The 15,163-nt window shown below is 45.4% G+C and overlaps 1 protein-coding gene across 1 annotated transcript; it reads left to right on the top strand.

Moving 5' to 3' along the window:
- Positions 1-8,299: 8,299 nt before the first annotated feature.
- On the top strand, positions 8,300-9,835 carry LOC103631131 (uncharacterized). The gene is made up of 4 exons (XM_020539973.1): positions 8,300-8,489; positions 8,569-8,737; positions 8,866-9,016; positions 9,824-9,835. The coding sequence occupies exons 1-4, from the start codon at positions 8,300-8,302 to the stop codon at positions 9,833-9,835; spliced, it is 522 nt and encodes a 173-aa protein (XP_020395562.1).
- Positions 9,836-15,163: the final 5,328 nt, after the last annotated feature.

The following is a 15,163-nucleotide window of genomic DNA, read 5'->3' as shown; positions in this document are numbered from 1 at the left end:
CTGCATAATAATAATCTACGCGTTACTACGAGATCGTGGGCTCGAGAATCACTACAATCGGAGTTACGGTTGTGAAGTTATGGTTTTCCGAAGATCCCCGTAGTTAAGTATTGAATAGACTAAGTGCAACATTTTAACCTATATTTCATGACAAAACAAAGTTACCAGATGATAATAAATATTATTGTGAGACTAATGAAACTAGAAGGGATCAAAACGAAGTTACGGTTATTAGGTTACGAATTTCTAAAGTTATTTAGCACCTAGAATAGATTAATTCAAATGAACAATTTTAATTCAAGTTTCATGGCTAAACAAAGGTACTAGGTGATAGATAATATTAAAACAAAATTATTGCAACTAGAATGAATCAATTTGGAGCTAAAATGAATTAAATATGAATTTCACAAGTTTCTGAAATTATTTTTGTATTAAAAAATCATTTTCTACAATTTATTATCTAATTTCACTGCTCACGAACTGGGCGCATTATTATCGGAAACTGCAGGGGCTAACTAGTAAGTTTTCCCCAGACACAGTTTAACCCACCGATGGACGGCGGGTTTATTTCAAATAGGTGCAGGGGCTCTTTTAGAAAATAACCGCGGCGAAGGAGTAAGATGGAATCTGAGCCGCCCGATCGCAAAACAAGGGTTCAGATTAGAATCCCACGCACCCGAATCGGTATCCAACTCCGTCCCTTTGATCCAACATCAACGATTCGGATTTAATTTCGCGCGGTCAGATCCACTCCCTCCGATCCGGGATCAACGGTCACGGACGCATCAACCGAATCGTTGCTTTGTGATCTAATCTAGACCGTCCATATTTAGATCTACGGTCCACGCCAACCAACGCCCAGATCTGATCGTAGTCGCGTTTCAGGGATCCAACGGTCCACCGCGGTCACCTTCTCCCCTAACCTTTCTCTCTTTGTAGTTCACACGGCGGCGCACAACCACGGCAAGGCACCATCACCTCACCAACTCCCTGACCCGCTCTGACACAAGCACAGAACACGCAAGTGAGTACGATGAACGATAGGGCAAATACTTTACCTTGAATTGCGTCGCGACAACTTCAGTTCACGGTGCGCAGGAGCTCCACGGCGACATCTAAGCACCGGCGAGAAATTGCCCAGCGCTTACACCAACCCCGAGCATGGTGAGGCCACGTACATCACCGATGCACCCCGGCGAACCACCCAGAGCAGTCCCCAAGGGATCGACGATGGCCCATGCGAGGGACGACGTTTGCGGTACCCGCCACCATACCCGACGATGGCGATTTCCTCTTCTCTTTCCCGGTTTCGGTTCATGGCAGAAGATGGGGGCCCTATGGCGCGCAGTGGATCCACAACAACGTTGGTCTTTGGTGAGCAATCGGCATCGACCCGAGGCTCCCCATGAATGCCGATGCCCAGGATAGTCGCCACCCTCTCCCCTGGTTCTCTGTGCGACGACTCACCCAGAGCATGCGTATCCCATACGTGATGCCGGTCACCCGATGGGAAGGAAGAGGGCCGCGGATCCGGCGGTATTTATCCCGGAGCTCGGAGCATATCCCTGCGGATCAACGACAGCCGGGCCAGCTACCGTTTGGGGTCCGGCCATGGCGGTCAATGCGGCTGTTATCAGAGCGGATTTCGGCGGCCGGTGCGCGATTTCGTTTCGAGCCGCCGGATTGAGGACGAAACAGTCTTCGGGGCCCATCCGTCACCGACCCGCAATGCATAGAGGATCGGCCACTACCAGACGGGGCCCAGGGCTCGGCGCCGATTTCCCCACAGGCGCACGGGGACAGCCAGAGTAGCGACCCCATCTGTCAGTGGGAATGGGGCACACGACCACGCAGGTGAGAGGGATGGGATAATTGGGCCGCACGGAGGAAGTGAAGGAAATAGAGAATGGGCCGGCTCGTGGAATTCAGCCCAAAGGAACATATCTGTGGCTTCTTATTACTATTATCTTTTTTTCTCTATTTTTCTTTCTTGAATTCAAATTTGAATATGAGTTTGAATTTTCTATCTCAAACAAAATGCACAAGCAGAATCCAGCATGATGCAATATTCATTATATATATATATTTATTCATTCATTTATTATTCTACATAAGCAATTGCTTTTGAATATGTAGCACCCATGTAATCATTGTAAGAAAAATAGTTTATATTATATGATCTCTTATTAAAAAAAATGTTCTCACATTAATACTTGTAAACTTCAATAATGGCTTATTTATATAAGAATCTTTTTATTGAATTTTTGTTATAAAACTTTTATTTAAGGAGATGTGACTTCAAATGTTATGGGAATTCTAAGGAAAGAAAAGAAAATATTCTAATTCAAGATCTTTTAAAGAAAAATTACTATATTCTCAAAATGAGATTTAGGATGTTACAAATCCTACCCCCTTAACAGAAATCTCGTCCCCGAGATTAGATAGAAAAGGGATATAGAGAGATTGGGATGTAAATTAGCTTTTATTTTCCCATTAGTTCAAAATTAAGAGTCCATTTTTTATAATAATCCTTAATGGGTGATCAGGAGAGTATATATATCTAACCACATATTATGTGGGATAATGAATGGATAGGTTGGGATAACCAGAATTATGGTAATGAATGACTCCATCCTGGACAGTGGATCATGATTCGTCTAGTGATCCAGCTTGCTCTTCGAAGACTTGAGTTGATGCTTATCCTTCTTTGACGTGGTTGGTCTTCTTTGGCCTTTATTCTTGGAGTTGTCATCCGAGTTAAGAACATTGGCTAAGGACATATAGTTAGGATAGCCGGGGTACACGAGGTAGGTAGATTTGGATAGAGTTTTACTTTGCTTTTGGGATAAATGGACTAGGCAGCCAATGTCTAGTGATGTAGGTTAGGTTGTTGTTTATGGACGAGTTAGTCCTAGGTATTAATTTAGGGTAAGATATGTTTATAGAATTAGGGCCTAATTTATGTTGCCAACATTATCTAACTTATTTAAGTAACTCAATTTGGATTAGATCATGTTAGATTATGTGGGATCTAGATCAGATTGGTATAACTAGATAAGATCTAGTATATATTGATATGACTATTTTAGACTAGATAAGATCTAAATAAATTTTAGATCAGCTCACGGTTGTTATTCTAGAGTGGAATAAATATACTAATTAGGGCATGATGAATCCATAAAGATAAGGTAGAATCTTTTGAGATTAGTTAGATCTATTAGGGTGACATAAGATCTTTTCAAGATAAGATGAGTATCTTTTAAGATAAGATGGATATATTCTAGTGGGGGATTTTCGTAGATGATCTAGTCTATCTTATAAATATATCTAGTTCAATAGATCCATTTTTTAATAGGGAATATTCTGTGTTGTCTATTTTGTAAATATTTTCCCTTGTGTCTAGGTGTATATGCAGATGCAATTGTGGACATTACTCCACAAACCATCACACTCAATCAAAGATCCAAATCAGACAAGTATCATAAGAACAAGCACTCAAGCGTATAAACATCTATAAAAATAGTTTTGTTTTTGTTCCTAAGAGTAGGTCTCCTATTCCTAAAGTCACTTTAAGCACAGGATTTCAAAGTGTGAAATCCACATTTGTCTTTAGAATGAAAAGGTAAGAATAATCAGAGTAAAGCGGAAATAGATGAGAAAAGATTAAGAAAAGTTTAGAAAGAATCAGAGTAGCAAAGGTAAGTAAGTAATGGTTGTCCAGTTCTATCTAGGTTTCGTCCTACAGTCAACATTCCTCTGATACCACTTCTGTCACACCCGGATTTTAGGGGTCCAAAGCCCGGGCGCGAACATAATCACCAGGTGTGCTGGGACCAAGTCTCACACATATGATGAATCATGGCACATGATCGAATGTCACATCTTTACTACATAACAGGAGTTCTATACAAAATAAATAAATAATTACATTATAAGGAGACAACGGTCCAGCAACCCAAAGTTGACTAGGAGACGACGTCCTAGATCTCTCACGAACTCATCGCAGCATCCTCCATGCGCCTCATCCTGCGGTACCTGTTCTTGACCTGTGGGGGGGTGTGAGACAGCAAGAGTGAGCTCACATACGTTCATCTCTCAACAAGTTGTGGGGAATAATGTGCATGAACTCGCCAAAGGTGGGAGCTCACGTGAAGTGTAAGGCTTACCAAAGAGGATGGTTGAAGCTGAGCATTGCTTTTAAAGTTGGTCAAAATTTTATTAGCAATTACTAAGTATAAGTAAATACCAACCCAATTAAGTAGTAGAACAAAAGTAACAACATCACCTGCGATACAATGCATATGACAAATTGAATTTAGTTCCATAAGCTAATCATGTGAGTGTCCGAGCTGCTCATGACCGTGAGCACGGCTAGTATACCAGTTTTACACTCTGCAGAGGTTGCGCATCTTTACCCACAAGTCATGTTACCCATCTGCCAAGGGATCGCGACTTCCCATACACCTCTACCGAGGAGGCGAGGCAGGGTAACACTACGAGGCCTTTACAAAGTTCCACTAGCTTCGGAAAACCCGCTACAGTTTATAGGAAGCTCCAATGCAGGGTTCTTGCCTGACCGCCATCGCAGTAAAATCAACCAAGGACCTCCCTACACTGACCACTCCCCTACTGCCCTTGCCCCTTTCGGGTAAGGTAGTCCTCCACTAGCTTTCCTAATTAGTCAGCCAAGGGCGTCCATAAACCCTTGTGGTAGCACTGTTTTCCCGGGTGGTTCTCCATGTTCCAATTAACATAATGATCTTATCATGAACAGTAAATAACAACTGATAATAAAAGTATAATCATGAATAAAATGTATCTCCATACACAAAACCACATATAGCACTAGCAAGTACTACCCAGAAAGTTCAGTGGTAAACAAGGTATAAAGATAGACAAACTAGGGTATCATATTGGGTCCCATCAAAATTAACCTATGCAGATCATTATGATTAATTAGAACATGAGTGGGTAAAAATAAGTGATCAAGGGCACAACTTGCCTGGGACTTGAGATTCCAGGTACCAACTTGCTCTTCAGGTGCCTCGTGTCCTCACTGCTAAACGTAGCAATACAGACAAACATGGTATATGCAAAATTAACATCACACCAAACATAAGAATACACTGCATAATAATAATCTACGCGTTACTACGAGATCGTGGGCTCGAGAATCACTACAATCGGAGTTACGGTTGTGAAGTTATGGTTTTCCGAAGATCCCCGTAGTTAAGTATTGAATAGACTAAGTGCAACATTTTAACCTATATTTCATGACAAAACAAAGTTACCAGATGATAATAAATATTATTGTGAGACTAATGAAACTAGAAGGGATCAAAACGAAGTTACGGTTATTAGGTTACGAATTTCTAAAGTTATTTAGCACCTAGAATAGATTAATTCAAATGAACAATTTTAATTCAAGTTTCATGGCTAAACAAAGGTACTAGGTGATAGATAATATTAAAACAAAATTATTGCAACTAGAATGAATCAATTTGGAGCTAAAATGAATTAAATATGAATTTCACAAGTTTCTGAAATTATTTTTGTATTAAAAAATCATTTTCTACAATTTATTATCTAATTTCACTGCTCACGAACTGGGCGCATTATTATCGGAAACTGCAGGGGCTAACTAGTAAGTTTTCCCCAGACACAGTTTAACCCACCGATGGACGGCGGGTTTATTTCAAATAGGTGCAGGGGCTCTTTTAGAAAATAACCGCGGCGAAGGAGTAAGATGGAATCTGAGCCGCCCGATCGCAAAACAAGGGTTCAGATTAGAATCCCACGCACCCGAACTGGTATCCAACTCCGTCCCTTTGATCCAACATCAACGATTCGGATTTAATTTCGCGCGGTCAGATCCACTCCCTCCGATCCGGGATCAACGGTCACGGACGCATCAACCGAATCTTTGCTTTGTGATCTAATCCAGACCGTCCATATTTAGATCTACGGTCCACGCCAACCAACGCCCAGATCTGATCGTAGTCGCGTTTCAGGGATCCAACGGTCCACCGCGGTCACCTTCTCCCCTAACCTTTCTCTCTTCGTAGTTCACATGGCGGCGCACAACCACGGCAAGGCACCATCACCTCACCAACTCCCTGACCCGCTCTGACACAAGCACAGAACACGCAAGTGAGTACGATGAACGATAGGGCAAATACTTTACCTTGAATTGCGTCGCGACAACTTCAGTTCACGGTGCGCAGGAGCTCCACGACGACATCTAAGCACCGGCGAGAAATTGCCCAGCGCTTACACCAACCCCGAGCACGGTGAGGCCACGTACATCACCGATGCACCCCGGCGAACCACCCAGAGCAGTCCCCAAGGGATCGACGATGGCCCACGCGAGGGACGGCGTTTGCGGTACCCGCCACCATACCCGACGATGGCGATTTCCTCTTCTCTTTCCCGGTTTCGGTTCATGGCAGAAGATGGGGGCCCTATGGCGCGCAGTGGATCCACAGCAACGTTGGTCTTTGGTGAGCAATCGGCATCGACCCGAGGCTCCCCATGAATGCCGATGCCCAGGATAGTCGCCACCCTCTCCCCTGGTTCTCTGTGCGACGACTCACCCAGAGCATGCGTATCCCGTACGTGATGCCGGTCACCCGATGGGAAGGAAGAGGGCCGCGGATCCGGCGGTATTTATCCCGGAGCTCGGAGCATATCCCTGCGGATCAACGACAGCCGGGCCAGCTACCGTTTGGGGTCCGGCCATGGCGGTCAATGCGGCTGTTATCAGAGCGGATTTCGGCGGCCGGTGCGCGATTTCGTTTTGAGCCGCCGGATTGAGGACGAAACAGTCTTCGGGGCCCATCCGTCACCGACCCGCAATGCACAGAGGATCGGCCACTGCCAGACGGGGCCCAGGGGTCGGCGCCGATTTCCCCACAGGCGCACGGGGACAGCCAGAGTAGCGACCCCATCTATCAGTGGGAATGGGGCACACGACCACGCAGGTGAGAGGGATGGGATAATTGGGCCGCGCGGAGGAAGTGAAGGAAATAGAGAATGGGCCGGCTCGTGGAATTCAGCCCAAAGGAACATATCTGTGGCTTCTTATTACTATTATATTTTTTTTCTCTATTTTTCTTTCTTGAATTCAAATTTGAATATGAGTTTGAATTTTCTATCTCAAACAAAATGCACAAGCAGAATCCAGCATGATGCAATATTCATTATATATATATATTTATTCATTCATTTATTATTCTACATAAGCAATTGCTTTTGAATATGTAGCACCCATGTAATCATTGTAAGAAAAATAGTTTATATTATATGATCTCTTATTAAAAAAAATGTTCTCACATTAATACTTGTAAACTTCAATAATGACTTATTTATATAAGAATCTTTTTATTGAATTTTTGTTATAAAACTTTTATTTAAGGAGATGTGACTTCAAATGTTATGGGAATTCTAAGGAAAGAAAAGAAAATATTCTAATTCAAGATCTTTTAAAGAAAAATTACTATATTCTCAAAATGAGATTTAGGATGTTACAGTCTATTCCCGTCGGCTTTCGCTCGGGCCGACGGGAATTACCCTGGCCGACGGGAATCAGTAGAATTCCTGTAGTGACTGGGTCGGGGAGAGCACATCTGTAAGGCGTAATGTAATGCTTCTGGTTACTGCAACAAGAAACTTAGTGGAAAAAAATCATGTGTGCTTCAATTGCAAGTGATACCATCACTTTCTAATTGTTCTTGTTGCATAAGCAGTCATAGGAAACAAGGCATATGATATTCTTTATTACCATGTAAATACACTTAATGACCACTGGAGCAGGGAGAGACTACATAATTCCAGATTAGCAACCTTTCTATCCAGATATGCATGTACTTTGTTGATTAAGTGGTGTGGCCAACTGGAGATAAAAATCAAGACCATATGACTGCATGTGGAGTTTAGCTTGCAGTTTAGACAAAAAACCACAAATATTAGTTTGCCAGATATATGACCAACCAATAAGCTTAGCTACATTAGTGTAGTATATCAGCATGCCGGGTCTAAAATTTCAATAATATGCTATTGCTGTGGAGTAGCAGGTTTGTTATCAGCCTCCTTAAGGTCCTGGGTTTGAATCAGCCTCAAGTAAACAAGGGTAAGGTTGCCTAGGGATTTCGTTTCCTAGAGCCACCTGTGTGGGAGTTTTAAGCACTTGCTATCTGCCTTTTTCGTTTGATCTTGTATTTTGAGAAGTGATTGTAGTTGCAGTCTTGACTAATTATATTATGCACATTCATCTCAGACAATCAGGAATCACACATGAAGTATGGATAGTCTAGGTGCTATTGTTGTGTGTACTTATTTAAGAAGCAGAGATCTTTTCACTACTAAATTTCGTCTTTTCTTATACCAAGGTAATATTGCAAACTATTTGAGCCTGGCAGAGGTTGATTCCATATATCTTCCGATCCCTGTGAACTTCATCTTTATTGGATTTGATGGAAATGGACGGCATGGTAAATCATCTATATCAAATCACAAAGTTTGTAGTTCGTTTGTTTATACTAAGCATTAATTGTTCCTTGGTTTTGTTAGAGTTTAAGTTGGGGCCTGAAGAACTGGAGCGCTGGTTTACAAAAATAGATCACATATTTGAGCACACAAGAATCCCTCTAGTTGGTGAAGTTCTTACCCCGTTCTATAAGACTACTGTTAAGAAACTTCATCATTATGATCTTCCTTTAATCAGCCATGTGAACCACAAGTAAGCAATATGTACATTTATGATCCAACTTAGGGTCTGTATATTCAATCTAATTTCTGTAGTTAAGCCTTGACATGCTTCCATGCGAATAGATTCCTGATGTTCCAGCTCATTTTCATTTGATGCAGTTTCTCTGTGCATGCCATACACATGGGAGAAGATGTCTTATCTGTTTTTGAGCATGCTATAAAAGTTCTATCCTGTAAAGATGATCTCGTGGATTCCAGGTATGTTGTTTCTGAATACCCATTGTTTCCATTCTGTTCATCCTCTGGTTCGGTAAAATTTCAACCAAAAAGCAGGTTTAGTTCAATTATTATGATACAATGATAGTGTAACATATATCTGCATTAAATGGAATCTTAGTATGGTCTTGCTCTTTATGTTGATTGGAAATTAAAAATGAGTATATGAAAGAACAAATTGCTACATGGTTGTAGGTATTCACATTTTTATGCACATCTATTTTCTTTTCAGTGTCTTGGTGTGCGCTCATGAACTCATTCAGTCATATGCAATTTATACATATATATTGGTGTTTGTAATTTTTTTGTCTTCATATAACCTTATCATGTGTTATTTGTGCATGTATAAAGAAAGCATGCAGTCAAACCTATACATTTATGGAAAAATAATCTAAAACTGACTATTTAATCCTTTCTTGTCTTAATATAGATTACAAACACCAATATATATGTATTTCTTGACTTCTGAATTCTCATGCAAATGGCCTGCTTTATCATTTCGATGGTGTATTGAGTTTATACAAGGAAAAGTTCAAAGATTATATGGTGGATTGAGTTTATAATATTAGCAAAAATACTTCCACCTCCGTAATTATCCTTGCGTCCACCACCACCATAGCCACCACCTAGAAAATTAGATTCTTGTCCAATTTTATTACACACCTCCAAACATAAGTCGTAATGAAATAAATGTCAAATATCCTAATCTTCTCAGTCTATATTTCAAGAAGCTGGTGTAACTCTATTTACACAAGCAAAATGCCCACCTTGTTTCAGTTAAAATGACTACCCAGTACCCACTTTTGTTTTTTTTTGCTTTATACTTTACTATCCATGATAGGTACCAGACTGAGTGTGACACCCAGGTGTCTATTTCGTGTTATGTCGGGAGATTTATCCTAATCTCGGATGCTCAGTGAAAATTTCTATTTCTTTATCGCATTTATCTCCATTTATCAAGCTACTCATGAATGTTTCACCAAATTTGGAATTATTTGATCTCAAGAACAGCCAAATTTGGAGCCTGTTAAAACTTTTGTTTCTTGAAGCAAATGCAAATTCGAAAGTCAATCTCGTCTCGCAACTCCCGTCCAGACTCATTTATTCGGACTCTCGATAGTTGTTACATTATCCAATCAGTGTCTGAATCTAATTTCTTGATAGTCGGTGTATGTCCAAATACGTAGTTCGAATCCACATTCTCCAGCAGAACCTCTGTTGTACCAACCCCTAATTAATTATTATGCAAATCGACTTGTTATCTCTATATCATCATTCATCTCTATCTATCAAGTGTATTCTAAAGATTTCTCAAAGCTTGAACCAAATATTCATATGAAATTATAAATCCTACGCTTGCTTGAGACTGCTCAATTAAGTAAAAGCAAATTTAGAAATTCAACCAAATTTAGAAGTCGAGTGATATTTCTAGCACTCGCGCGAGGTCAGGAATTAGTTGTATCCATTTTGATAATAGAATGATGATGGTTTGTGGACATGGATCCATGGGGATGCATTGTCTACGAGACGAAATTGGAATAAGGATTAACGTGCAGATACCTGTGTCAAGCGTTTGAACGTACTAAACACATGTCGGGAAATATGGTAACCGGTAAGCCTAGTACTTGAGTGAAGCCGGGCGCGGACTTTCCTCCTCACTCGTCCTAAGAAGTGGTCTCCCATTCCGGATATAGTGGGTACAAGTGCGGCCACTGCACGAGGGCAGCCGGGGTCAGTGGAGCATTGTATGCCAAGGCGGTGAGCCCTGGCCGCGAACGGGGGATCGATGGGGACGGTTGACGTGTGTGGGGACGGAGTGCCCCTACATGTGGTGTGTTTAGGTTTACCTTGCAAGGTTAAAACTCGATTCGAATCCTCTGCTTCTCGCAGCAAATGGGACTGTTTGATCCATTGTACTACATTGAGTAATAAGTGGAAACGAGGTTACTGGCAAAAGATGTTGATTGATATAATGTTTGATACCAGGTATGAGTAGCTAGGTACTCATCTAGTCTAAATTATTATTCTAGAACTTGAAAAGCTAAAACTTGATTTTAGACCCAGCTAGTGCTTTTGGTAAACCAAACCCCTCAGCCAAACAACTTCATAGTCTAGAGGTAGAGGAGTAGACTCCTCACACCGGGTAAGTCTAGCTGAGTATTAGTATACTCAACCTTGCTTGTGGCATAATTTTTGCAGGTACCTCCTTGATTTGGTTGATGTTGTGACTTGGCCTCCATCCCTGCCACCGGGATAGACGATCGAGTGGGTTACTGCTTCCGCAGCAGAGGACTAGGAGGAGTAGCGTGGCTAGGCTTCGCCATGTTGCTCGGTTTTCTCCGTTAGTTATTTCCGCTGCATTAAAAATTATGATTACTGTTTCTGAAACTCCGATAATGTAATCACTAATGATACTTCTTAAATTTGTGGTATTATGCTTTACTGTATTTCTCTGTGCCTCACATTCGAGTGAGCTAGTGGTATTTGATCCTTGGTAAGTGGCTTTATTGGACTAGATCTGAGGGACTGACAGGTTATTCCGATTTAAGTGTGTTGGTGCCTCCAAGGCATGACTCGGGCACTTAAGGTGGAATAATTCGGGTGGTTCTGCCACACTGAGAATAGGATTGATCTTACTTTTAGGTTCCATCAAACCTTATTGGTGTTGTTTTAGCAAGCCAACTGGGAAAAGAACAGGTAAATTAATTGGATCTGTATAAAATGCCTAGACTGTGGAGAAGGCTATTTACATCACGAAATAATCCCTATTATGCACCATTTTTAGTACTATGTTGTCCTTCCTATTCTCATTTGTCATCACTAATCAACTGTGCCACCCATGAAATATTTGAAATATAGTGGGTCTACATCTGTGATCAACTATAGCATACTTTAAATATCTGAAATAATTGTAAACCTTCTTTGCGCCAATCTATAAATCTATTATCTATTATTTATACTACTTATTAAGGCTACAAGGGGGTAGCCTGCCTGCCTTGTGTTCATCCTTCCGACGATCTCAACCGTCTGTTCTCTTTCGCCTCCGTTTTAGTCGTCCGTCGGATGCTGCCCACGCCTGCGTGCGTCTCCCTGCTCGTCGCCCACCACTCTCCTGTCCACGCGAGCAACACCTGCAAACGCCGCCGCCGCCGTGCCTCCCGTCACTCGCCCCCCTCCCACACGCGAGGAACCCCTACCGTCGCTGACCCCTCATCGCTCGCGCTCCCCCCCACCGTCCCCGAACTTATCGCCGATCGAGACCTCGCTGCCTAGCTATAGTCGGCGGTGGTAGGAGCACCGAGTTCTTAGGGAACGAAGCGCGCGCTCACCGGCACGAGCTGTGTCACGCTGCAACTGCAATGCAACTGCGTCGTCGTCATCACGTATGGTGTTGGAAAAATCCTTCCCCCAGCCGCACACACGCATCTCGTCGAACGCAACGCAATTCAACGACCTCGATCGATGGTGGATGCCACGGGGAAGGAAGGGCGGGGAGAGGTGGGCCCGAGCGGAGGTGGAGGCTAAGGGTGCAAAGCGGCCGAGCGCGCCGTTCCAGCGCACCTGGTCTATTGACGATGACTTCTGCATCCCGGAGGCCCTCGCTGCGCTTTTAAGTCAATTGGTGATCCTGGAGTGTAACGCCCCGAATTTTTTGGAGTTGAATATTTCTTTTCTTCGCTCACAAAATTCTGGCGTTACCCTTTCTTTTTTCCTTTTCCCCTCGCTAAGCCTTGATCTTTTCCAAAGTTATAGCGAGATTCGGCTTGAGATCTCGTGTAAGTAAACCCTAGTAATACTTTCTTTTGTTTGATGCACCATGCCGAACCATGCATTTGTTTTGATTGATTGAAATTGTGAAAACCATTCATCTAGATTTAGAGAAAAAGGAAAACCTTTTCTTTTTCTCCCTCCCCCTCCTCCCCTTTCGGCCCAGCCGGCTTCCCCCTGGCGCGGCCCAGCTCGCCGCCTTCCCTCGCGCGCGGCCCAGTCGGCCTGGGCGGCCCAGCCGACCCACCCTTCCCTCCTCCGCTTTGGGCCCATTTGGCGGCCCAGCCGTCCCCCCCCCCCCCCCCCCGCTCCCCTCGCACGCGCCCCGAGCGGGCGGTTGAGCCGCCGCCGCCACACCCTGGTGGGGCCCGCTCGTCAACCGCGCCCCCCCAAACCGCCTCCCTCTTTCTCTCTCCCTCCCCTACCCCCCCCCCCCCCCCGCGCACGATCTCTCTCCTCCCACCTCACGCAGCTCCCCTGCCCCACCCCGGCTCGCCCGTCGACGCCCGCCGTCCAACCCCACGGTGAGCCCTTCTTCTCCCTTCCCCGCCCCCTTTTCTTCTTGCTTGGCTCGGTCGCGCCCCCTCCCTCTTCCCCGTGCCCGCCGGCCATGGTGCCTTGCCCTCGGCGCGCACCCGCCCGCGCGCGGTTCCTCCGCCCTCGCCCCCCGTGCGGCTGCGGCCCCCCGGAGTCCCACCCACGCTCGGCGCGCGGCCCCCGGCTCGGCGCCCCTCCCCCCTTCTCCACGGTCCGGCGTGACCCCCTCCCTCGCGCCCTCCCCGGCTCCCTTCTTCCCCACCGCGCGGCGGCGCTCTTCCGGCCATGGTGCTCGGCCTGCGGCCCTGGCGCCCGCCCCGACCCCCTCCCCTCCACGCGCGGCGCAGCCCCCCTCGTCTCCCCTGCGGCGCGGCCAGGCTTGGGCGCGGTGCGTGCGGAGCCCCGGCGCTGCCCGTGCAGCGCGCGGTGCCCCCGGCGAGCTCGCCGCACCTGTGGCTCGCGGCCGTGGCGCGCGGCCCGGCGTCCCCGGCTCGCCTGCCCCTGCCCGGCGCGCCCCCCTGCTGCTCCGGTGCGCACGCGGCCTGCGGCCCTTGCCCGCGACGCGCGCGTCCGCGTGCCTCAGCCCTGGCTCGGCCTCCCTCGCGCCCCGTCCTCGGCGCGGCGTGCCCACACGGCCTCGCCCACGGCGCAGCTCCCCGACCTCGCGCGGTCGGCCTCGGCGTGGCCCCGTTGCCGCTCGCGGCGCGCAACGCGGTGCGTGCGCAGCTCGGCCCCGGCGTGTGCGCGGCCCATCCGCGACGCATCAGCGCGGCCCTGCGCGTACGTGCTCGCGTGGAGCGCGCAGTGCTTTGGCACGGCTCGATGTGCCCTCGGCGCGCTCGTCTACCCCCCCCACTCGTGTAACCCATGCGTAGTGATCGCGTTATTTCTATTAATAAATGGAAACTCAATTTGGAAATTGGTTGCGTTAGTTATTTCATGTAGCTAATCCTGGACCTCATGTAATGTTGATCAATTGAAAGTAGTTATGATTCTACTAGTGCATGTGACTAATACTTGTTAGTGTAACTCGATGAAACTAGATCACGTAATGATTTGTTATGTATCTACCCGTAATACGCTTCGAGTATAGCTTTAACCACCGCGAGACCTTCTTTCTTCTCTTTCTAGCCATGGCAAATGCAATATCGTATGTCATATCTTATGCATATTTGACTTATCTGCTCTCTTGTATGGTGTATTGTTTATTTCCTAATTCGAATGGATGGACGTATGTATGTTTGCGCTCGCATAGAGAATGATCTGGTTGAGGAGCCCGAAGAACTCGCAGGAGAAGCCCTTGAGCAGTAGTCGGTTGGTGGAGGCAAGTGTCTCTTGACCTATCTCTGTCCTATACATTCTTTAATTCACCTCCGGCATTTCACAGTTATACCTAAGGATTGACTAGCTTTTGTTATCCATGTCCTTGTTTACCTATTTGGGTTGGATTATTATTGTTTAGCTTTATGCTATTGCTCAACTCTAATCAATGAACATGATGAGAATTATTAATGATACGTTGTTTTCCCCTCCTTTACTATGATGTTATACTTGTGTCGTTCAAGGGGGCTCGAGCGGTTTCTCGAGTGCCTCTCCGTAAGGACATGTTTGTTGGATGACCGCCCGGGAAAACAGTGCAACCATGAGGGTGGAATGGGATGCCCTTAGCTGAATAATTAGAGGAACCGGGATGTAGTTCGCTTCGTCGTCGTGTCGTTAATGGGGCTCGGTGTATGCGGCTCGCTCTGCCAAGGTTGATTTGTCCCTTGGGGAGGAGTGCGGTACATTTAGGAAACCTAACGGGCGGCTACAGCCCCGGGGAATCTTTGTAAAGGCTACGTAGTGATGCCCTGCTGGGTCACCTTGGTAGTGATCA

This window comes from Zea mays, chromosome 6 (assembly GCF_902167145.1).
Source record: "Zea mays cultivar B73 chromosome 6, Zm-B73-REFERENCE-NAM-5.0, whole genome shotgun sequence".
Lineage (NCBI taxonomy): Eukaryota > Viridiplantae > Streptophyta > Magnoliopsida > Poales > Poaceae > Zea > Zea mays.
This window is presented reverse-complemented; position numbering and strand designations above follow the sequence as displayed.